General features: G+C 49.8%; 2 protein-coding genes across 2 annotated transcripts in view; one reads left to right on the forward strand and one right to left on the reverse strand.

Annotated features, from left to right (window-relative positions):
- Positions 1-312: 312 nt before the first annotated feature.
- On the reverse strand, positions 313-8,650 carry TMEM53 (transmembrane protein 53). The gene is made up of 3 exons (XM_038760350.1): positions 8,557-8,650; positions 5,647-5,768; positions 313-1,030 (listed from the first exon to the last, which is right to left on the reverse strand). The coding sequence occupies exons 1-3, from the start codon at positions 8,615-8,617 to the stop codon at positions 377-379; spliced, it is 837 nt and encodes a 278-aa protein (XP_038616278.1). The 5' UTR covers positions 8,618-8,650; the 3' UTR covers positions 313-376.
- Positions 8,651-11,236: 2,586 nt separating this feature from the next.
- ARMH1 (armadillo like helical domain containing 1) overlaps positions 11,237-25,315 on the forward strand; it is a 49,470-nt gene continuing 35,391 nt past the window's right edge. Inside the window, exons 1-4 of the mRNA XM_038760356.1 lie at positions 11,237-11,306; positions 17,849-18,071; positions 23,584-23,652; positions 24,001-24,167. Of these exons, the coding sequence (XP_038616284.1) occupies positions 17,866-18,071; positions 23,584-23,652; positions 24,001-24,167 (442 nt within the window). The 5' untranslated portion in view covers positions 11,237-11,306; positions 17,849-17,865. The remainder of the gene's footprint in view (positions 11,307-17,848; positions 18,072-23,583; positions 23,653-24,000; positions 24,168-25,315) is intronic.

Raw genomic sequence — 25,315 nt, forward strand, 5'->3', positions numbered from 1 at the left:
TGTCACGTCTGCTGTGTGACCTTGGGCAAGTCACTTAACTTCTCGGAGCCTCAGTTACCTCATCTGTAAAATGGGGATGAAGAGTGTGAGCCCCACCGTGGGACAACCTGATCACCTTGTATCCCCCCCAGTGCTTAGAACAGTGCTTTGCACATAGTAAGCGCTTAACAAATGCCATTATTATTTTATTATTATTATTATTATAATAAGCGCAATGTAAATGAAGCCCCGCGTGGCTTCAGGAGATGAGAGGAAGAACAACCCACTCTAAGAGTCGCTTCGCCGGCTAGGACAGAGGAAGGAGGGCGGACGGAGGTGGCAGCGACACGTTTATTTCCGGAGCCGGGGGGTGGCCCGGGGTCCCTCCCCGGCCCCCTCAGCCACCAACACAGTCCCTCATGAAGGAGAGGCAGAGGCTGGCGTAGTACGTGGGGTACTCGCGGAAGTGCTGCACGTGGGCCGAGGACGTGAAGTCCACGGCCCTCACCAGGACGCGGCGGTCCAGGCGGGCCCGCACCATGGCCTCCACGTCGCCGGCCAGGATGATCCGGTCCGCCTTGGAGTAGAGGTACAGCTCGGGCCAGCGCGAGGCCTCGGCCCGCAAGGCGTCGTAGTGGCTGGCGTGGACGTAGCGGGTGGCCGGGTACAGCAGGATCCGGAAGACGGCCACCACCACCACGAAGGCGCAGAGGAGCAGGAGGCGGAGCGCCGCGTTCCTCGGCGCCAGGACGGAGGAGAGGGCCCGGACGGCCCCCGGCAGGTTCTGGCGGCCGGGCGCGCTGTCGAAGATGGTGCCCGCCACTTGCAGGTGGCTGAACTGGCGGTGGCTGTGGATGAGCTCGGCGATGTAGCGGTACAGCATGGCCCCCCCGTTGCTGAACACGTGGAAGAGGACGGGCTTCTTCTCGATCTCGTAGTCGAAGAGGAGCTCCAGCAGCTTCTTGGCCGGCGTCCGGAGGGCCGGGATGCCCAGGGACTCGGAGAAGAAGACCGACGGCCACGGCGCGGTGTAGCGGATCACGGTGCAGCCCTGCGGGGGGGGGGGGGGGAACGGAGACGAGAGGCCCTGACGATGCCGGCCCGCGGCCGAGAGGCCCGGTCGGTCCCCCCCAGGCTTCCCCGGGGGACGCGAGCGGGAAGGGGACGTGACCGGCTGTCCCGACGCCGAGGACAAGAGCATTCCCTTCCCGGCAGCTCGGGCCCGGCGGCGGGATTTCCTCGGCTCTCGAACTGGGGGGTCAGAAGAGCGCCGGGCCGCCTCCCCCGCACGGCGGTCATCCGGGCCACGCCTGGGGGGAGGTTTGGAAAAGGAAGAAGGGAGAGGAGACAGTCCGGGGAAACAAACGGAAGCGGACGTTCAGGGGACCAAACCATCTTTCTGCTTCGGCCCGAGACTTAAAAGGGTCTCCGGGAATCAAAGGCGCTTCAGGTCGGCGGAGAGAAAGCCGACGGAGACGGCGGCACATCACCGAGGGGCAGCGGTCTTTGTGTGGGCAATACGTGGCCCGTCCCCCTCACGCCTCTGCGGGTCCAAATGTCCGTCAAGTGAGCCTTCTCCCAGTACAAACGACGCCTAGGTACGTATTTACACACACACGTCGCTGCAACGAAATATTCAGAAGTCAAACCAGCCCCGGAGGCGACTCCGACTCGGGAGGTTGGGAGATGGCTCGCCAAGTCAGCCGGCGATAGGAGGAAGTTTTCACGTCAGGCCCAACCCGAACCACAGCTCGGAGACCCCAGGAGGAGAAGCAGCGTGGCTTAGTGGTTTGAACGTGGGCCTGGGGGCCGCTTGTCTGCCGGGGGACCTTGGCCAAGTCGCTTCGCTTTTCTGGGCCTCAGTTACCTCATCTGGAAAATGAGGATTGAGGCTGTGAGCCCTGTGTGGGACAGGGACTGTGTCCAACCTAATCTCCTTGGGTCTATCCCAGTGTTTAGCGCCTGGCCCATAGTGAGCCCTTAACAAATCCCACAGTCATTATTATTATTATCTCGCTATACCCGCCCATAGCGAGCCCTTAACATATCCCACAGTCATTATTATTATTATTATCTCGCTATACCCGCCCATAGTGAGCCCTTAACATATCCCACAGTCATTATTATTATTATTATCTCGCTATATCCGTCTCAAATTCTCCTGCTAAGAGCCCGTGTTCTCCTCCTGGGCCCCCAAACAGCACGGAAGCCCTCGCCTTCTTTCCTTAGGATCGCCTCCCGGGTCGGCCGCACCCAGCCAGACACTGGTATTTAAAATTCCCTCCTCCTCCCTCCTCCTCCTCCTCTTCCTCTTCTTCGTCTTGCTTTCTCCCTCCTTCCTACTAAGACTTTTAGACTGTGAGCCCACTGTTGGGTAGGGACTGTCTCTAGATGTTGCCAACTTGTACTTCCCAAGCGCTTAGTACAGTGCTCTGCCCACAGTAAGCGCTCAATAAATACGATTGATTGATTGATTGATCGACTAGGAGCCCAAGTGGGAAGGGACTGCGTCCAATCTGATGATCTCCTATCTAGCCCAGCATTTAGTCCAGTGCTTGGCACCCGGTAAGCGCTAAATACGTTCCATTAGAGGGGCCCCTCTGGCCATCCTTGGGGGTCAGGGGCGATCGGGCCCGCTTCCCGATGGGGTAGTACAGGCCGCTTGGCCACCAAGCAGATTCATTCATTCAATCGTATTTATTTATTGATTGATTGATTGATTGCCCCTTCCTTCCTCTCCCCCTCGTCCCCCTCTCCATCCCCACCATCTTACCTCCTTCCCTTCCCCACTGCACCTGTATATATGTATATACGTTTGTACGTATTTGTTACTCTATTTATTTATTTATTTTACTTGTACATATCAATCAATCAATCGTATTTATTGAGCGCTTACTGTGTGCAGAGCACTGTACATATCTATTCTATTTATTTTATTTTGTTAGTATGTTTGGTTTTGTTCTCTGTCTCCCCCTTTTAGACTGTGAGCCCACTGTTGGGTCGGGACTGTCTCTAGATGTTGCCAACTTGGACTTCCCAAGCGCTTAGTCCAGTGCTCTGCACACAGTAAGCGCTCAATAAATACGATTGATGATGATGATGATTGAGCGCTTACTGTGTGCAGAGCACTGCAGTAAGCGCTTGGGAAGCCCAAGTTGGCAACATCTAGAGACGGTCCCTACCCGACAGCGGGCTCACAGGCTAGAAGGGGGAGACAGACAGCAAAACAAAACGTATTAACAAAATAAAATAAAGAGAATAAATATGTACAAATAAAATAAGTAGAGTAATAAATGCGTACAAATATATATACAGGGTATATGGGAACGGATCTACGGCCAATGGAGAGGGCCAGCGCTTTTAGACTTTGAGCCCACTGTCTTTTAGACTGTGAGCCCACTGTTGGGTAGGGACTGTCTCTATATGTTACCAATTTGTACTTCCCAAGCGCTTAGTACAGTGCTCTGCACATAGTAAGCGCTCAATAAATACGATTGATTGATGATTGATAATGCCCCAATCCACCCCGTCTCGCCGTCGGGGCCGCCGAGACAGGTCGGGGAGAGAGGGGTTGGACTCCGGTGGGGTGGATGCTGCGGACAGAGAAGACCCCCGATGCTCCCCTAGCCCTTAATAATAATAATAATAATTGGCATTTATTAAGCGCTTGCTATGTGCAAAGCACTGTTCTAAGCGCTGGGGGATACAGGGTGATCAGGTTGTCCCACGTGGGGCTCACAGTCTTCATCCCCATTTTCCAGATGAGGTCACTGAGGCCCAGAGAAGTGAAGTGACTTGCCCAAGATCACACGGCAGACATGTGGCGGAGTCGGGATTCGAACCCATGACCTCGGACTCCAAAGCCTGGGCTCTTTCCACTGAGCCACGCTGCTTCTTAATAATAATAATAATGAATATAATTATTTATTATTATTATTATTATTATCTAATATTATTATTTATTCTATTTATTCTAATATCTAGCTTAGTGAGCCCTTGGCTCGCTAGCCTCGACTGAGCCCCTGACCACAATCCCCAGCGCTTTAGAGACGGACTTGGTAGACGCCACCCCCGCCTTTGCGGAGCTGACAATCCCGAGGGGGATTCCTCCCTTCAAAGCCCTACTGAGAGCTCACCTCCTCCAGGAAGCCTTCCCACACTGAGCCCCCTCCTTCCACTCCCCCTCCCCACAGCACCTGCATATATATGTATATATGTTTGTACGTATTTATTACTCTATTTTATTTGCACATATTTATTCTATTTATTTTATATGTTTCGTTTTGTCGTCTGTCTCCCCCTTCTAGACTGCGAGCCCGCTGTCGGGTAGGGACCATCTCTAGATGTTGGACTTCCCAAGCGCTTGGTCCAGTGCTCTGCACACGGTAAGCGCTCAATAAATGCGACTGAATGGATGAAAGGGGGAAACGAAGAAACGCCACCGGTCCAAGCTCCCGTTTCGGGACCCCGAGTGGCATCCCCTGGGGGCCGGATCCTCCTCCGGCCCTTTTGGGTCAAGGTTAGAGAAGCAGCGCGGCTCAGTGGCAAGAGCACGAGGTCATGGGTTCAAATCCCGGCTCTGCCACTTGTCTGCTGTGTGACCTTGGGCCTCAGTTCCCTCATCTGTAAAATGGGGATGAAGACTGGGAGCCCCACGTGGGACAATCTGATTACCTGGTATCTTCCCCAGTGCTTCAGAACAGTGCTTGGCACGTAGTAAGCACTCAACAAATACCAACATTATTATTATTATTTGGAGTCAGAGGTCATGGGATCAAATCCTGGCTCCGCCACTTGTCTGTTGTGTGACCTTGGGCAAGTCACTTAACTTCTCTGGGCCTCACTTACCTCATCTGTAAAATGGGGCTGAAGACTGTGAGCCCCACGTGGGACAATCTGATTACCTTGTATCTTCCCCAGCGCTTAGAACAGTGCTTGGCACGTAGTAAGCGCTTAACAAATAACAACATTATTATTATTACTTGGAGTCAGAGGTCATGGGTTCAAATCCCGGCTCTGCCAACTGTCAGCTGTGTGACTTTGGGCAAGTGACTTCACTTCTCTGTGCCTCAGTTCCCTCATCTGTAAAATGGGGCTGAAGACTGTGAGCCCCCCGTGGGACAGCCTGATCACCTTATAACCTCCCCAGTGCTTAGAACAGTGCTTTGCACATAGTAAGCGCTTAATAAATGCTATCATTATTATTATTATTATTATTGTTTGGAGTCAGAGGTCATGGGTTCAAATCCTGGCTCTGCCAATTGTCAGCTGTGTGACTTTGGGCAAGTCACTTCACTTCTCTGTGCCTCACTTACCTCATCTGTAAAATGGGGCTGAAGACTGTGAGCCCCCCGTGGGACAACCTGATCCCCTTGTAACCTCCCCAGCGCTTAGAACAGTGCTTTGCACATAGTAAGCGCTTAATAAATGCCATTTAAAGAAAAAAAAAAAGGTTCCCGAGCCCAGGGCCACGGCCCGGGGGCTACGCGCTGGACCACCCTCCCTGTTGGCCCCGGGCCTGAGATACTGTCTCCCCCTTTTAGACTGTGAGCCCACTGTTGGGTAGGGACTGTCTCTATGTGTTGCCAATTTGTACTTCCCAAGCGCTTAGTACAGCGCTCTGCACATAGTAAGCGCTCAATAAATACGATTGATGATGATACTGACCCTGTTGGCGTAAATGGCGCTGTACTTGGACAGGTTTTTATCGCTGCAGCCTCCCCAGCCGAGCAGGATCACCACAGGCTGGTTCTGCCCGCTCTCTATGGACCCCAGGTCCAGGCTGCTTCCTGAAAGGCAAAACCAGAAGATGGGAATGAAGCCACCCGGGCTTTGGAGTCGGAAGGATGTGGGTTCAAATCCGGGTGATTTGGGGCAGGTCACTTCACTTCTCTATGCCTCAGTTCCCTCATCTGGAAAATGGGGATTAAGACTGTGAGCCCCCCCGTGGGACAACCTGATCACCTTGTAACCCCCCCAGCGCTTAGAACAGCGCTTTGCACATAGTAAGCGCTTAATAAATGCCATGATTATTATTATGGAGTCAGCGGTCATGGGTTCAAATCCCGGCTCCGCCAATTGTCAGCCGGGTGACTTTGGGCAAGTCACCTAACTTCTCTGTGCCTGTTACCTCATCTGTAAAATGGGATGAAGACTGTGAGCCCCCCGTGGGACAACCCGATCATCTTGTAACCTCCCCAGCGCTTAGAACAGTGCTTTGCACATAGTAAGCGCTTACTAAATGCCATTATTATTATTATTAAATGTCCCTGAACCTGCCGGCCTGGAAGTGTGAAACTCCCCCGCACCCTCCCGGCTCTGAAACAGCTGCAGTCCTCCTCCTCCTGGAAGGCAGAGAGGCTTCTCTCTTCTCTTGAGGATTTTTCTCCAGCTCTTTCTCAACTCCAAACTACTTTTTACCCAATTCAACCATTTTTATAATAATAATAATAATAATAATGGCATATCTTAAGCGCTTACTGTGTGCAACGCACTGTTCTAAGCGCTGGGGAAGTTACAAGGTGATCAAAATTAAAAGTTTCAAAAACAAAAAACGAACCCAACCCGAATTCAAGTTTGAGAGTCTTTGATCGGGGGAACGCGCCTGCTAATTCTGTTGTACGGTGCTCTGCACATACTAAGCGCTCCATAAATAGGACTGAATGAATGAATAGTAAGCACTCAAATACCATTGATTAATAATAATAATAATAATAATAATGATGGCATTTTTTAAGCACTTACTATGTGCAAAGCACTGGGGAGGATACCAGGTGATCAGGTTGTCCCACGGGGGACTTGCAATCTTAATCCCCATTTTACAGATGAGGGAACTGAGGCACAGACAAGTTAAGTGACTTGCCCAAAGTCACACAGCTGACTTCTCTGACATCCCCCCACCTTACCTCCTTCCCCTCCCCACAGCACCTGTATATATGTATATATGTTTGTACGTATTTATTACTCTATTTATTTTATTTGTGCATGTTTATTCTATTTATTTTATGTTGTTAATATGTTTTGTTTTGTTGTCTGTCTCCCCCTTCTAGACTGTGAGCCCACTGTTGGGTAGGGACCGGCTCTAGATGTTGCCAACTTGGACTTCCCAAGCGCTTAGTACAGTGCTCTGCACACAGTAAGCGCTCAATAAATACGATTGAACCAATGAATGAATTCTCTCCCTCAGGATAGGAAGAGAATAATAATAATAATAATAATAATAATGACGACATTTGTTAAGCCCTTACTATGTGCAAAGCACTGTTCTAAGCTCTGGGGGGATACAAGGTGATCAGGTTGTCCCACGTGGGGCTCACAGTCATCATCCCCATTTTACAGATGAGGGAACTGAGGCCCCGAGAAGTGAAGTGACTTGCCCAAGGTCACACAGCAGACATGTGGCGGAGGCGGGATTCGAACCCATGACCTCTGACTCCAAAGCCCGGGCTCTTTCCACTCAGCCACGCTGCTTGGGGAAGCTGAGGCAGAAATATCCTGATCACCCTGTAACCTCCCCAGCGCTTAGAACAGTGCTTTGCACATAGTAAGTGCTTAATAAGTGCCACTATTATTATTATTACGACTGAATGAATGAATGAATGAATAAAAAATGAAAAAAAGAGTAGGAGAGGGGCGGGGGGAGGTCCGGGCCAATCAGGAAGGAGGAGAGGCCGCCTGGCCACGCCCACACGCCTCCTGACCACGCCCACACGCCAATCAGGCCACGCGCATGCGTCGCCTGATCACGCCCACACGCCCCGAAGCCACGCCCACACATCACCAGGCAACGCATCGCGTCATCAGGATACGCCCATACGTCACCACGCCCACAAGACGCCAGGCCACGCCCACACGCCGCTTAGTCACGCCCACCGTCGCCAGGCAACGCGCACGCATCGTCAGGACACGCCCACACAGCACCAAACCACGCCCACACGTCGCCAGGCAACGCGCGGGCGTCTTCAGGGCACGCCCACATATCACCAAACCACGCCCACACATCACCAGGCAACGCACTCGCGTATCAGGACACGCCCACACATCACCAAGCCACGCCCATACGTGGCCAGGCAACGCTTGTACGTCTTCAGGACACGCCCGTACGTCACCGTACCACGCCCACACGTCGCCAGGCAACGCGAACACATCATCAGGACACCCCCACAAATCACCGCAACGCGCGCACATCAGGACACGCCCACACAACACCTTACCACACCCCCACGTCGCCAGGCAACGCGCGGGCGTCTTCAGGACACGCCCACACATCACCAAGCCTCGCCCACACGTCGCCAGGCAACGAGCGTACGTCATCAGGATACAACCACACGTTAACAAGCCACGCCCACACGTCGCCAGGCCAACGTACTCACATCATCAGGGCACGCCCATGCATCACGAAGCCACGCCCACACGGCGCCAGGCAACGCATATGCGTCATCAGGACACACCCATACGTCACCAAGCCCCGCCCACACACCAGGACAGTCCCCAAGCCCCGCCCCCATCCCCCCAACCCAGCAGGCCCCTCCCACTAGCCCCCAGACCCCCGTTCCGCCCCCCCCCCCACGGCCGCACCTCCGCCCTGGGCGTTGAGCTCCGGGATCTCGATGGTGTAGTCCAGGTAGGTGGACCCCATGCCGAGGCCGCCCCGGTCCGGGCTCCCTCCGCCCCGCCCCTCCCACCGCCGCTCGGCCCCGCCCACCGGAACTCCCGCCTCGCCGTCCGCCAGCCAATCGGCGCGGCCGCTGGCGGCGTGACCCCGCCCCCGAAGCGGCGCGCGCCCCGCCCTGGCAACAGGCCCCGCCTTGGCAACGGTCCCCGCCCTAGCAACAGGCCCCGCCCCCGGGCCGCCCTGCCATTGGCTGACGCTCCGCCCGCGGCCCGCGATTGGCTGTTCCGCCTGTCCATCACGGGATTGCCTCAGGCGACGAGGTGAGAGCGGGCGACGCCTCAGGGGAGACCCCCGGGTCCCCGCCCTCCCTGCTCCTTCTTTCTAATAATAATAATAATAATAATAATAATGGTGGTATTTGTTAAGCGCTTCCTTTGTGCGAAGCACTGTTCTAAGCGCTGGGGCGATACAAAGTGATCAGGTTGTCCCCATGTGGGGCTCACAGTCTTAATCCCCATTTTACAGATGAGGTAACTGAGGCCCAGAGAAGTGAAGTGACTTGCCCAAAGTCACACAGCTGACAACTGGCGGAGCCGGGATTTGAACCCATGACCTCTGACTCCAAAGCCCGGGCTCTTTCCATTGAGCCATGCTGCTTCTCTTAATAATAATAATAATAATAATAATAATGATGGCATTTGTTAAGCGCTTACTATGTGCCAAGCACTGTTCTGAGCACTGTGAAAGTTCCCAGGTAATCAGGTTGTTCCACGGGGGGCTCACAGTCTTAATCCCCATTTTCCAGATGAGGGAACTGAGGCCCAGAGAAGCGAAGCAACTTTCCCAGTCACACAGCTGACAAGTGGCGGAGCCGGGATTTGAACCCACGACCTCTGACTCCAAAGCCCGGGCTCTTTCCACTCAGCCACGCTGCTGCTTCTGATAATAATAATAATAATAATAATAATAATAATGGCATTTGTGAAGCGCTTACTATGTGCCAAGCACTGTTCTAAGCGTTGGGGGGGGGGGTACAGGGTGATCAGGTTGTCCCCCGTGGGGCTCACAGTCTTCATCCCCATTTTACAGATGAGGGAACTGAGGCCCAGAGAAGTGAAGTGCCTTGCCCAAAGTCCCACAGCTGACAAGTGGCGGAGCCGGGATTTGAACCCACGACCTCTGACTCCCAAGCCTGGGCTCTTTCCACTAAACTACTATGTTTCTCTCAAGGGGGCTGATGTGTGACCTCGGCCAAGTCACTTCCCTTCTCTGGGCCTCAGTTCCCTCATCTGTAAAATGGGGGTTAAGACTGGGAGCCCCACGTGGGCCAACCTGATTACCCCAGCGCTTAGAACAGTGCTCAGCACACAGTAAGTGCTTAACAAAGACCACTATAATTATTAACAGAAAAAAATAACAAAAAGCCACAACCTCCCAGGTGGAAGCCTTCAGGTCATTAGCCTGAGCCCTCAGTCGGGAGGAGAAAGCGCTTAGTATGGTGCTCTGCACATAGTAATAATAATAATAATAATAATCATGGTATTTGTTAAACGCTTATTATGTGCCAGGCACTGTTCTAAGTGCCAGGGTTTATACAAGCTAATCAGGTTGGACCCAGTGGCCCTCATGGGGCTCCCAGTCTCAACCCCCATTTTACAGATAAAGGAACTGAGGTACAGAGAAGTTGAGTTACTTGCCCAAGGTCACACAGCAGACAAGTGGCGGAGCTGGGATTCATTCCTTCAGTCGTATTTATTAAACGCTTACTGTGTGCAGAGCACTGTACTAAGCATTTGGGAAAGTACGCTACAATAATAAACTGGGATTGATTAAGCGTTCAATAAATTCCATTGATTGATCGATCGGGAGGGGTGGCAACCGTGAACGAAGCTGAGGAGACTTCGGAGGTGAGTAATAATTATAATAATAATGGTGTTTTTTAACCACTTACAATTTGCCAAGCGCTGGGGTAGATTAAAAATCATCAGATTGGACTCAGTTCCCACCCCACGTGGGGGTCGGCAAGTTATGTAACTTCTCTGGGCCTCAGTGACCTCATCTGTAAAATGGAGATTGAGACTGTGAGCCCCACGTGGGACAACCTGATCACCTTGTACCTACCGCAGCGCTTAGAACAGTGCTTTGGCACATAATAAGCGCTTAACGAATACCGTGAGGGAGAACAGGTGTTTCATCCCATTGTACAGATGGAGAAACTGAGGCGCAGAGAAGTCAAGTGACTTGCTCGACATCAGCAGGCGAGTGGCAGAGTCGGAACTAGAACCCAGGTCTTTTGGCTCCCAGGCCTGTGCCCTTCCCTCTGGGCCGCGTGGACGGGAGAGGGGATGCGGGGTGGGGGGGAATCATCATCATCATCATCAATCGTATTTATTGAGCGCTTACTGTGTGCAGAGCACTGTACTAAGCGCTTGGGTGAGGTTGAGTGTCCCGGGAGGGGCTGAAGTTTGCAGGGAGTCGGATGCTGGGGAGACCCCAAGCGCTTCGTACAGTGCTGTGCCCCCAGTAAGCGCTCACTAAATACCACTGACTGACTGGGTGATCCGTGCCCACGGGCCAGCGCGTGGAATGGGTGCGCCGCCTGTTTGTTCGATAGGTTTTCCGAACAACTGGTGATATTGGCCGCCTTCCCGCGAATTGCTCCATTCCTGGCAGCAGCGGCGGCGAGGACCCAACCGGCGGAGCGTAACGGCCGGTGAGGACGTTGCCCTGCCTCATTTAGCGGGAAGACAGGGCCGGGAAGTTGGCCAAAAGACCTCCACCTTGCCAGCCCGGTGGCCCGGTTTTGGAAACGTGTGCCCACCTGATTTATAGGGCATCCAAGTTGGTAGCGAGAGACCACCTAAATATTTTCATACTTCCTCCCTTTTATGGCTTATGACAAAAAGCAGGCTCCCGATTTCTTGAGATTCCCCGAATCCCGTTTCCCGGAATAAGGCAGGGCCACCAGGCTGCCACGGAAACGATTTATGGAGTGGCCAGATTTATTAAAGTCATCTTACCTATAAGGTGGGAGGAGAAATAAAAAAAATAAAAACTCAAGAGCCGTAGAGGCAAAATGGATTTTTCATCCATCCAGGAGGACACGGCCAAGGTTAGAAGGCCGGAAACGAAACCGGTCTCTCATCCAGATTTTAATTTCATGAGTTGGATTTTTCAAACCAGTTGGTTTCTTCCTTGGGGAAATAATGACCGTTTAATTGCCTGCCACTTACAGGGAGATGCCAGGATACAAAATGGTATCCCTACATTTCCTTTGGCATTCGACGTGGGTTGGGGTTTTTCTGACAGAGCAGTCCAAGTTGATTTTTACTGCAGAGTCCATGATCGGCCGACTCTAAATTAAATTCCCTTTTCCAAAAGCCATTTCCCATTGGTGCTAATGTGTTTGCTTCTCATTTCTGCCGATCATTTGAATCTCCGGTGGCGCGGACCAAATTGGAAATAATTTATCCGATGCTTTAAAAGCAAAAAAAAAAAAAAAAAAACCCTCCCCTCGTTGAGTGCCATTTGGCCGGAACAAAACCGCATTACGATTTGCTGGAGGACTTATTAACTCCAATCATAATTGAACTGACCATTCGTGGCACCGAATCCCCCTCCTCACTGGCCAAAGATGACACCGCTGCTGAATGTCATTTCCTGTTCAAGGCCATAAAATGGCTCGTCGAACTTGCGCTGGCCTTGGAAGGGGGAGATTTTGCCTCCCTGCACATGTCTGATTTGGGAAGGTGACTGTTTTATGGATCTGTCTGTCACGGTCGTTCAGACAGAACCAGCTAAACGAGGGCTGTCAGGTTCTTACAACTGCATTTCACGATGGTTTCCTGAAGGATTGTTCAAAAAAAAAAGAGAGAAAACCGGGCGATGACTGGGTTTGTAGCGATATAGACTGCCCTTTCTAAATCATACAATGTACCCGACACCAAAGAAATCCCCTGACCTGAAGGTCTCTCATTCTAAGACGACAAAGAGGGCAGCGGGTGGTCGTCGGAGCTGAATGCGAAAGACGAGGGAATGGTCGTCGACTAACTTCTTAGAAAAGCACCGAAGTCGCCGGGGGAAAAGTTCCGGTCAGGAGAACCGGGTTTCATATTCTGCACTGCAAGAGTTTTCCCTGGTTACAGTGGGCAAATATCTCTGTGCTAATATTTCTTTATCTATAGGATAAAGAAATGTGCTAATATTTCTTTATCTATAGGATAAAGAAATGTGCTAATATTTCTTTATCTATAGGAGAGGAATAACAGTTCTTCCCCGCGAAGGTGAAGATGTTTTGAAAGTGGCAGATAAGTCAGAGGAGTTGAGGATCTAAACCTCACCGCATCTGGTTCTGTTATGATTATTAACAAAACCTGTGTCATTCTTCTTATTAACAATATTACAATTATATTTGAAAAGCAACAGGTTTTCTGTCACTACAGATTGCCAGAATGTGCCATTTTAGAGTGTAATTTGGAGAGTGATAGAAGAATAGGGGGCTCAGTAATAATAATAATTATTATTATGGTATTTGTTAATCAATCAATCAATCGTATTTATTGAGCGCTTACTGTGTGCAGAGCACTGTACTTAGCGCTTGGGAAGTACAAGTTGGCAACATATAGAGACAGTCCCTACCCAACAGTGGGCTCACAGTCTAAAATTTGTTAAGTGCTTACTATGTGTCAAGCACTGTTCTAAGCCCTGGGGTAATAATAATAATAATAATAATAATAATGGCATTTATTAAGGGCTTACTACGTGCAAAGCACTGGTCTAAGCGCTGGGGTAGATACAAAGTAATCGAGTTGTCCCACGTGGGGCTCACAGTCTTATTCCCCATTTTACAGATCAAGCAATCAATCAATCGTATTTATTGAGCGCTTACTGTGTGCAGAGCACTGTACTAAGCGCTTGGGAAGTACAAGTTGGCAACATATAGAGACAGTCCCTACCCAACAGCGGGCTCACGGTCTAGAAGGGGGAGACAGAGAACAAAAACAAACATACTAACAAAATAAAATAAATAGAATAGATATGTACAAGTAAAATAAATAGAGTAATAAATATGTACAAACATATATACATATATGCAGGTGCTGTGGGGAAGGGAAGGAGGTAAGATGGGGGGATGGAGAGGGGGACGAGGGGGAGAGGAAGGAAGGGGCTCAGTGTGGGAAGGCCTCCTGGAGGAGGTGAGCTCTCAGTAGGGCCTTGAAGGGAGGAAGAGAGCTAGCTTGGCGGATGGGCAGAGGGAGGCTAAAGCCACCGAAGATTTCCTTCTTGTCAAATTAAACAGCCTCTACTCCATCCTCTCTCCTCTGTGCCTCAGTTTCCTCATCTGTAAAATGGTAATTAAAACCTACTCCCTCCTATGGGTGAGCCCCATGTGGGACAGGGACTGCCCCTAACCTGCTTATCTACCCCAAAGCACAGGACAGGCCTTGGCACATAGTTAGCGCTTCATTTAACTATCATTTTTTAAATAAAAAACCAAACCTTAACCTGCCCTGCCCAGTCACTGAGATTTGAGACCATCTTACCCTTCTCCCAGCTCTGTGGACCTTTGTGAGACTTGCCCAAAGTCACACAGCTGACAATTGGCAGAGCCGGGATTTGAACCCACGACCTCCGACTCCCAAGCCCGGGCTCTTTCCATGGAGCCACAACCTAGGCCGGGGGTGGGTTCGGGGGAGCCGTCGATATCTCGGATACGTGTAAGGGAAGGTTCATTTCGAATCAATCTTGGGAGGTTTCAGACTGTAAAGTCCCTTTAACTAGATATCTGGCGAAGATGCAGAAGCACTTAATGGGCCTGTAAATTTCATGTGGAGCGGCCCCAGTGAAATACACGGTGCCTCCACACACAAGCCGATCTGTCCATATCAATCACGGCCCCCGCAAGTAATGTTTCACAAATATTCTGTAAATCACGGAGAACCCCATGCTAATGTGAAATATGACTTTCACTTGACGCCTCGACAGAAGACTCCAACATGACTCTTTCCCATCAGCACTAACATTTGTTATGGCTAATAACACTTTCAATCACAACTATTTTTGGAAAACGGGTTTATTTTAAACCTCTCCCTCGAAGGATAGACTGAGCACACTTTCCCAAGGACGCGGACTCCTACAAACCGTAGCCCATTAATCTAACTGTGAATCACTCCGGCTTTTTTCTTCTTCGCTCCCAAAGAGCCGTTTCTTTGGCCGACTTTTTTAAAGTTTCAAAAACAAAAAACGAACCCAACCCGAATTCAAGTTTGAGAGTCTTTGATCGGGGGAATGCGCCTGCTACTTCTGTTGTACGGTGCTCTGCACATAGTAAGCGCTCCATAAATAGGATTGAATGAATGAATAGTAAGCACTCAAATACCATTGATTAATAATAATAATAATAATAATAATGATGGCATTTATTAAGCGCTTACTATGTGCAAAGCACTGGGGAGGATACAGGGTGATCAGGTTGTCCCATGGGGGACTCGCAGTCTTAATCCCCATTTTACAGATGAGGGAACTGAGGCACAGAGAAGTTAAGTGACTTGCCCAAAGTCACACAGCTGACAATTGGCGGAGCCGGAATTTGAACCCGTGACCTCGGACTCCAAAGTCCGGTCTCATTCCACTGAGCCACGCTGCTTCTCAATACAGCGATACAACAGAATCAGCAGATATATATATATATAGATATATAGATATATAGATATAGATATATATATAGACAACCTGAAAGAAAGAATGAAAGCTTAGTACAGTGCTCTTCACACAGTAAGCGCTCAATAAATACGATTGAATGAATGAATGAATAGTAAGCACTCAAATACCATTGATTAGAAAGAATGAAAGCTTAGTACAGTGCTCTGCACACAGTAAGCGCTCAATAAATACGATTGAATGAATGAATAGTAAGCACTCAAATACCATTGATTAGAAAGAATGAAAGCTTAGTACAGTGCTCTGCACACAGTAAGCGCTCAATAAATACGATTGAATGAATGAATGAATAGTAAGCGCTCAAATACCATTGATTAGAAAGAATGAACGCTTAGTACAGTGCTCTGCACACAGTAAGCGCTCAATAAATACGATTGAATGAATGAATGAATAGTAAGCGCTCAAATACCATTGATTAGAAAGAATGAACGCTTAGTACAGTGCTCTGCACACAGTAAGCGCTCAATAAATACGATTGAATGAATGAATGAATAGTAAGCACTCAAATACCGTTGATTAGAAAGAATGAAAGCCCCTTTGTGGGTCGGGAATGCATTCAGTGCTTCTGTTGTGTTTACCAAGCGCTTAATACCACTTACTAGGCATCCATTAAGTAGCAACAATACTACACTCCTAATTCGACTAATTTGGGAGCTCCTAGGGACTGTGGGACTATAATATCCTTAGGGGTGACGGGTGGGATAAGTGGTGGAACGTAATGGAAAAAGTATGGAATTGAGGGTCAGCAAACCTAGGTTCGCTCAATCAATCGTATTTATTGAGCGCTTACTGAGCACTGTACTACGCTCTGGTCCCAGCTTGCCCCCCGGCCTGCTGAACAGTCTTTACCTCTCTGGACCTCAGTTTCCTCCTTTGAAAAATGGCCTCTCCATTCAGTCAATCAGTGGTATTTACTGAACACTTTCTATGTGCAGAGCACTGTACCAAGCGCTTGGGAGAGTACGATACAACAGAATGAGCAGACACGTTCCCCGTCCATATGAGTTTACATGTCTTAGACAGTGAGCCCCTTTGGGCCGTCTTGTATCTATTCCCAGCATTTAGGACAGTGCTTGCACATACTAAGTGCTTAATAAATAACCATTAAAAAAATAAGGAAGGCAGAACTGATACTCCCCACCACCCTAACAGTAATAATAATAATAATAATAATGGTATTTGTTAAGCGCTTACTATGTTCCAAGTTAAACACAAGCTAATCGGGTCGGGCATAATGGTCCAAGTTCATTCATTCATTCAATTCATTCAATCGTATTTATTGAGCGCTTACCGTGTGCTTGGAAAGTATATTTTCAGCAACAAATAGAGGCAATTTCTACCCCACAACGGGCTACCAATCTAGAAGGGGGGAGACAGACATCGAAACAAGTAAGCAGGCATCAATAGCATCGATATAAATAGAATTATAGGTATATACATGTCATTAATAAAATAAATAGAATAATAAATACGTTCATATAATAATAATAATGATGGCATTTGTTAAGCGCTTACTATGCGCAAAGCACTGTTCTAAGCGCTGAACACAAATATATTTATACACAAGTGCTGTGGGGCGAGGGGGGTAGAGCAGAGGGAAGGAGTCGGGGCGATGGGGAGGGGAGGAGGAGCAGAGGGAAAGGGGGTGCAGAACAGGCGTTGAATCCCCCTTTTACAGATGAGGAAACTGAGGCACAGAGAAGTGAAATGGCTCACCCAAGGTCACCCAGCAGGCAAGGGGCAGAGCCAGGATGGGAACCCAGGTCCTCTGAGGCCCAGGCTCTTTCCACTAGCCCACACTGCTTCCTTCGAAAAAGAGCCAAAAGACACTGGGCAAATGGAATGATAATAATGATGGTATTTTTTAAGCGCTAACAACACGTCAAGCACTGTTCTCCCCACCACCGTAATAGTAATAATAATTATTAATTATTATACAAGCCACTGGGGCAGATACAAGCTAATCAAGTTGGCTCAATCCCCGTTTTACACACGAGGTAGCTGAGAAGCAGCGTGGCTCAGTGGAATCAGAGGTCACGGGTTCGAATCCCGACTCCGCCACATGTCTGCTGTGTGACCTTGGGCAAGTCACTTAACTTCTCTGAGCCTCGGTTACCTCATCTGTAAGATGGGGATGAAGACTGTGAGCCCCACGGACAACTTGATCACCTTGTATCCCCCCCAGGGTTTAGAACAGTGCTCTGCACATAGCAGGCGCTTAATAAATGCCATCGTTACTATAGGCCCAGGGAAGTCAAGCGACACGCCCGAGGTCACACAGCAGACGGATGGCAGAGCCGGGATCAGAACCCAGGGCCTTCCGACTCCCAGGCCTGTGGTGCTTCTCTTCCGCTGCCCCAGTGTCCACTAAAGTAGCCCAACCGCGAGCCTGTGGGCCTCAACCTACCCAGGAGATGGAGCCCGGCTCAAAGCGACGCCAGGGAGCAGAGAACACGGAAAAGCGGCGCTTCCGGGGTTAGAATTCCCACCCGCGGGGACTCCGATAATCCGTCCTTTCGGCCTTCCCTCCCGCAGGTCCGTCCCAGCCGATCATGACCTCCATAAGGGAGCAGGCGGCCATCGGCAGGCTCCTGGGATTTCTGCAGGATTGGGACAAAGCCGACGAGGTGACGAGGTGCCAGATCCTGGACAGCTTCATCGAAATCAATCAAGGCAAGACGGGCCCCGAGCTGGAGCAGGAGTTCTCCCAAGGAGCCAGCTTGTTCCTGCTGCGCCTGAGCATCTGGCTCAGGCTGTCGTATCCTTTACGAGGGCCTCCCTTTTTTCATTCAGTCGTCGCTTACTGCGTGCAGAGCACTGTACTAAGCGCTTGGGAAGTCCAAGTTGGCGACATATAGAGACGGTCCCTACCCAATAACAGGTTCACAGTCTAGGAGGGGGAGACAGACAACAAAACAAAACATGTGGACAGGTGTCAAGTCATCAGAATAAATAGAAGTAAAGCTAGATGCACATCGTTAACAAAATAAATAGAATGGTAAAAATGTACAAGTAAAATAAAGTAATAAACGGGAGCCTATCCACAAGCCAGAGAGTCTCCCGGACTCTTAAAAAAAAAATTGGAAAGGGATTTTTTTTTGGCATCGTGGCTTCTGTCCCAGAACACCTCGGGTCTTGGCCATTAGACTGTAAGCCCGTTATTGAGTAGGCTCCGTCTCTATATGTTGCCAACTTGTACTTCCCAAGCGCTTAGTACAGTGCTCTGCACACAGTAAGCGCTCAATAAACACGATTGAATGAATCAGAATACTAAATCAGTCCAAGCCGGTCGGTCAGCCGGTAATATTTACTGAGAGCCTCCATTGTGAGCAGAGCACTGTCCTAAGCACTCGGGAAGACGCAGTGGAGATGAAAGCTGTGGTCCCTGCCCTTGAGGAGTTGCTAATTTAGGAGAGGAGACGAGCAGACACAAATGATTTACAGTTAGAGGAGCAGGAGGAAAAATAAAGATCCCACTGATAATAAGAAGTCGTGGCCCGGTGGATAGAGCACTGCCATATATGTTGCCAACTTGTACTTCCCAAGCGCTTAGTACAGTGCTCTGCACACAGTAAGCACTCAATAAATACGATTGAATGAATGAATGAATGGGAGTCAGAAGGACCTGGGTTCTAATCCCTGCTCCGCCACTCGTCTGCTGGGCAAGCCACTTCACATCTCTGAGCCTCAGTTACCTCAACTGTAAAACGGGGCTTAAGACTGCGAGCGCCATGCGGGACAGGGACTGCGTCCAACCCGATTAGCTTGTCTCTACCCCAAGACTTAGTGCAGTGCCTGACACACAGTAAGCGCTTAGCAAATAGCATTAATGAAATCAGTAAGGTAAGTAATTAAGTAGATCTCATCGATCGAGCAGTGTGTCGGTGCTCATGATGACTGTTGAGATGACGCCACTGGGCAGTGGAATTTAATCGGGGGATGTTTTCTGGCGGGGTGGGATTTCGGGAGGGCTTTCAAGACGGGGAGTGCTGTGGTCTGGCAGATTTCAAGGAGGAGGAAGTTCTGGACAGGGAGGGGAAGGGAACGAGCAAGAGAGTCATCATCATCAATCATATTTATTGAGCGCTTACTATGTGCAGAGCACTGTACTAAGCGCTTGGGAAGTACAAATTGGCAACATAACAAATTGGCAACATAAGCAAGAGAGTCGAGAGGGAAGCAGAGTGAGGAGATGAGTTTGGTGGTTGCTTTCAATCTTAATCCTGTCTTCCCCGGTGCTGTTCTCGCCTCCCCCCATAATGTCCCTTTTCACCTTCTGTTAAACACTGCTAATAGACCCAGACATCCCCTAAGGAACTGTACTAAGGAGCTGAATTTCTACAGGGCAGCCCTAATGGTAGGTCAGGCATATTTTGCGGGATCTACATGTCGCCGAATAGCCGGAGCGAAATCTGTCGAATCGGCCAGCTCACGACGGGAGATTTGCTCCTAAACGCTTTTTGCAAAATTGCAATGCATCCCTGGAGGACTTGAAAACGTGGCGCGACGGTCACGCCAACCAGGATTCCTCCCTGTAGGATGGCATCCTCAATCAGTCAATCAATTGTATTTATTGAGCACTTACTGTGTGCAGAGCACTGTACTAAGCGCTTGACATGAAGGGCCCCCTGGTTGGCCCAGCGGTCTGCTTGATTGACAGCTGCCCCCGTACCCCGGCAGCCCTGGGACGCTCCCTCGAAGCAATACCGAGAAGCAGCATGATGTTGTGTCTGGGAGTCGGGAGGTCGTGGGATCTAAACCCGGCTCCGCCACTCGTCTGCTGTGTGACCTTGGGCAAGTCACTTCACTTTTCTGTGCCTCAGTTACCTCCTCTGCAAAATGGGGATTGAGGCTGGGAGCCCCATGTGGGGCATAATAATAATAATAATAATAATGATGGCAGTTATTAAGCGCTTACTATGTGCAAAGTACTGTTCTAAAGACTGAGCCCCCTCTTTCCTCTCCCCCTCCTTCCCCTCTCCATCCCCCCCGCCTTGCCTCCTTCCCTTCCCCACAGCACCTGTATATATGTTGTACGTACTTATTACTCTATTTATTTATTTATTTTACCTGTACATATCTATTCTATTTATTTTATTTTGTTAATACGTTTGGTTTTGTTCTCTGTCACCCCCCTTCTAGACTGTGAGCCCACTGTTGGGCAGGGACCGTCTCTATATGTTGCCAACTTGGACTTCCCAAGCGCTTAGTACAGTGCTCTGCACACAGTAAGTGCTCAATAAATACGATTGATTAATTGATTCTAAGCGCTGGATGGACTGTGTCCAACCCGATTACTTTGTATCTACCCCAGTGGCCGGCACATAGTAAGCACTTAACAAATACCACTATTATTTATTATTATTATTATTATTATTATTATTATTATTATTATTATTATTATTATTATCGCTGACCTGCCGGAACCCCGGAGACGGCAGTGAGGTTCTTCAGATGGCGACAAGGTGGGATAGCTGTTTTTCAGTCAGGGAGGCGGGCCGATGTCAGGGAAGACTGTGAAGCGAGGCTGGTTCTGGGTGACTCCAGAAGCATTCATTCGTTCAATCAATCATATTTATTTATTTATTTATTTTATTTGTACATATCTATTCTATTTATTTTATTTTGTTAGTATGTTTGGTTTTGTTCTCTGTCTCCCCCTTTTAGACTGTGAGCCCCCTGTTGGGTAGGGACTGTCTCTATATGTTGCCAATTTGTACTTCCCAAGCGCTTAGTACAGTGCTCTGCACATAGTAAGCGCTCAATAAATACGATTGATGATGATGATGATGATGATTTATTGAGCGCTTACCTTGGGCACAGCATTGTACTAAGCGCTTGGGAGAGTACAACACGAAAGCAAACAGACACATTCCCTGCCCACAACAAACTCCAGAGAAGCAGCATGGCTCAGTGGACAGAACCCGGGCTTTGGAGTCAGAAGTCAGGGGTCCAAATCCCGGCCCCGCCAATTGCCAGCTGTGTGACTTTGGGCACGTCGCTTAACTTCTCTGTGCCTCAGTTACCTCCTCTGTAAAATGGGGATTAAGACTGTGAGTCCCCCGCGGGACAACCTGATCACCTTGTAACCTCCCCAGCGCTTAGAACAGCGCTTTGCACATAGTAAGCGCTTAATAAATGCCATTAAAAAAAAAAAAAAGTCGGGGGTTCAAATCCCGGCCCTGCCAACTGCCAGCTGTGTGACTTTGGGCACGTCACTTCTCTGTGCCTCAGTTACCTCCTCTGTAAAATGGGGATTAAGACTGTGAGTCCCCCGCGGGACAACCTGATCACCTTGTAACCTCCCCAGCGCTTAGAACAGCGCTTTGCACATAGTAAGCGCTTAATAAATGCCATTAAAAAAAAAAAAAGTCGGGGGTTCAAATCCCGGCCCTGCCAACTGCCAGCTGTGTGACTTTGGGCACGTCACTTCTCTGTGCCTCAGTTACCTCCTCTGTAAAATGGGGATTAAGACTGTGAGTCCCCCACGAGACAACCTGATCACCTTGTAACCTCCCCAGCGCTTAGAACAGCGCTTTGCACATAGTAAGCGCTTAATAAATGTGTCATTATTATGATTATAAAGGAGCATCAATCGTGTTCACACAAGGCAATCTGCTAAAGTCGAGCAGGCGTTTAAGGACGGGGGTTCTCACGTCCGAATCACCCCTTTCTCTTCTTCCCCCATCTGGAAATCATTTTCGCTCCGGTCTCCTCTGCTAGACCGTAAAGACCTTGAAGGTAGAAACTGAGCCTTCTAATTCTGTTGGACCTTCCCAAGTGCTCATTAAGTTCTCAAGCGCTTAGTACAGTGCTCTGCACACAGTTAGCGCTCAATAAATATGATTGATTACAGTCCTCTTCACACAGTAGGCGCTCATTAAGTACCACTGATGGATTAGTTCAATTGGAAGCCTTTTTGGAGGAGGTGGGATTTCGAGACGGCTGAGAAGTCTAGGCCTTCCCAGACTGAGCCCCCCTTTCCCTCTCCTCCTCCCCATCCCCTCCACCCTACCTCCTTCCCCTCCCCACAGCACCTGTATATATATTCGTACAGATTTATTACTCTATTTTACTTGTACATACTTACTATTCTATTTATTTTGTTAATGATGTGCATCTAGCTTTAATTCTATTTGTTCTGGCGACTTTGACACCTGTCCACATGTTTGGTTTTGTCGTCTGTCTCCCCCTTCTAGACTCTGAGCCCGTCGTTGGGTAGGGACCGTCTCTCTATGTTGCCAACTAGTACTTCCCAAGCACTTAGGACAGTGCTCTGCACACAGTAAGCGCTCAGTAAATACGATTGAATGAATGAAACACGGGTTGAGCCGTCACCTTTCAGATCTGGGGAGAGGGACATCTGAGCCAGAGAGGAACAGGAGTACCTCAGGAGTCTGAGTCTGCTGCCCAGAAGGCGCGAAGCAAAGTCAGCGCCCCGAGGCTCAGTTCGGGGCCTGATTCTATTTATTTTATTTTGTTAATATGTTTTGTTTTGTTCTCTGTTTCCCCCTTCTAGACTGTGAGCCCGCTGTTGGGTAGGGACCAGCTCTATGTGTTGCCAACTCGGACTTCCCAAGTGCTGAGTACAGTGTTCTGCACACAGTAAGCGCTCAATAAATACGATTGATTGATTGATTGATTGCCAACTTGGACTTCCCAAGCGCTGAGTACAGTGTTCTGCACACAGTAAGCGCTCAATAAATACGATTGAATGAATGAATGAATGAAACGGTCGAACTGAGGGGAGAAAGGGCCGGAAAAGAACAAAATCACCTTTCTCTCCGAGGTGCCTCATTGCAGGCCCTTCAAAGCCATATCAAAAGCCCATCTCTTCCACGAGGCCTTCCTCGACTAAACCCTCCTTTCCTCTTCGGCCACTCCCTTCCGCGTCCCCCTGACTTGCCCCTTTCATTCATCAATAAATACGATTGATTGATTGATTGATTGATCCCCCCTCCCAGCCCCGCATTACTTAATGTCCATATCTGTGATCGTATTTATTTATATTAACGTCCGTCTCCCCCTCCAGCTCGCCGCGGGCGAGGGAATGTGGCTGTTGACCGTTACGCTGAACTCTCCCGAGCGCTTCGTACAGTGCTCTGCACACGGCAAGCGCTCCGTAAATACGATTGACTGACTGCTCTGGGGGTCAGTCCGGGTGTTTTTAATCTGTTTAATCGCCCACCCGCAGTGGTCCCCAACCCTGTTAGGATCCGGTTTCTCCTGAAATGACCTCTGGGGAATGCGCTCTTTAACATTTCCAACAGCTACATGTTTGGGTCCTGCTTAAATAAGCTATTAAAGGCCATCGGCATCTTCTTATCAGCGGTAAGCAGGTGAGTGGCGAGTTTTTTCGTTTTCATGCTGCCCGAGGATAAGGGGGCATTATACTCCCGGAGCCCCGACTCCTAAACGAAGAGTAGAACCGCAGGAAGCAACAATCTGACATCATTAACAGGCTCAGCGGGTTTTGTGTGAGGGTTTAGACGTTTTGGAGAGAGAGAGAGAGACCACTCCGCTTCCCGCTCCCGCCCCGTTTTAATTGAATGTGATGTTCCTCCTGCCCTAAGCTTTGTGCTTATGCAACCATTCAGTAGCCGCCGTCCCCGAGGGGAAGCCGTCAGATGTTCGCGGGCCCTTTCGGAGTCAAGGATGCTTTTCATGTGTTTCTCCCTCCTGCCCAGCCACCACTACCACGTCGAGTTCCTTGAGGTCGGCGGGGTCTTAACCCTCTTGGAGATCCTCGGGTCGGAGAAACTACAGGAGGAAGACAAAAAGGAAGCCATCAAGTTGGTCCAGCTGATCGCCAACTCCGGCAGGAAATTTAAAGAGCTCATCTGCGAAAGTTACGGTGGGTGGCTGGCGAGTCCCCAGTGCCCGAATAAGCTGAAAGATCAAAGGGGCTCGTACTGCATTTAAACTCCCGTCTCCCCGGGGACCCAGAGTTGTGCAGTAGAACACAATAGCTCCTTCACAAAGGCCTCCTCCGCCTTTCGGGTGCAGAGAGGATTTTCTAATCAATCCTCTGAGATGGCGCGTATCTTGCACGGGGCGCCCTTTCTGAAGCACGTTCAATCCATTCCCGCAGGCCCCACTAGGCAACGGCCATTGTCCCTTTCCCCTCCGAATTCATCCAACCCTATTCCCGCTCTCCCCGGGAGCGATCTGGAAACCGCACTTCCCTTTGAAAGACCCGTCGCTGGAAGCCTTCTGAATGCTCCGCGCGCGCGACCGATATGGGCTTGGGATTTCTGGTTTTCGAACATCCGTGCGCGACCTGTAAGTTGGAACCCCCGTCATTCCTTCAGGCAGAAAATCCTTCCCACTCCTTGGACAGGAGCTGCACAGAGCACGGAGCAAGAAGTAGCGTGGCCTACTGGGTACAGCCCGGCACTGGGAGTCGTGGGTTCTAATCCCGCTTCCGCCACCTGTCTGCTGGGTGACCTTGGGCAAGTCACTTCACTTGTCTGTGGCCCAGTTACCCCATCCGTAAAACGGGGATTAAGACCGTGAGCCCCGCGGGGGACACGGACCGCGTCCAACCTGATTTGCTCGTATTCCCATCCAGCGCTTGCTACAATGCCTGGCGTATAGTAAGCGCTTAACGAATACCACGATTAAGTCTCACCGGCTTAATGGCGAAAGGGATCCAGGCCTCTAGTCGATCGATTGTATTTTTTGAGCACCTACTGGGTACAGAGCACTTGGGAGACGCCAACCCTCCCCGACCACGAGGCGATTGGCTCCGCCCTTCCAGAAGTTAGTACGGCCGGTTCTCCCTGCTCTCCAAACCCTTTTCCACGTCAATCCTTGCGATTGGTAGATCTAAGCTGATCCAAGTACTTATCATACGCGCCGGGAACGTGTCTGTCGTTCTGTTATGTTGCCAACTTGTACTTCCCAGGCTGTTCGCACAGTGCTCTGCACTCAGTAAGCGCTCAATAAATACGATTGATTGATTGTTACGTTGTACTCTCCCAAGTGCTTAGTAGCGTGCCC

This window comes from Tachyglossus aculeatus, chromosome 18 (assembly GCF_015852505.1).
Source record: "Tachyglossus aculeatus isolate mTacAcu1 chromosome 18, mTacAcu1.pri, whole genome shotgun sequence".
NCBI classification, from domain to species: domain Eukaryota; kingdom Metazoa; phylum Chordata; class Mammalia; order Monotremata; family Tachyglossidae; genus Tachyglossus; species Tachyglossus aculeatus.

What these genes read in the sequence shown, in the direction of transcription:
- TMEM53 (XM_038760350.1), bottom strand. Translation starts at nt 8,617, where the DNA reads ATGGGGTCCACCTACCTGGACTACACCATCGAGATCCCGGAGCTCAAC. An exon ending in GCTCAACGCCCAGGGCGGAG is followed by an intron (nt 5,769 to 8,556) that starts GTGCGGCCGTGG and finishes TTTGCCTTTCAG; the next exon opens with GAAGCAGCCTGGACCTGGGG. An exon ending in GCGCCATTTACGCCAACAGG is followed by an intron (nt 1,031 to 5,646) that starts GTCAGTATCATC and finishes CCCCCCCCGCAG; the next exon opens with GGCTGCACCGTGATCCGCTA.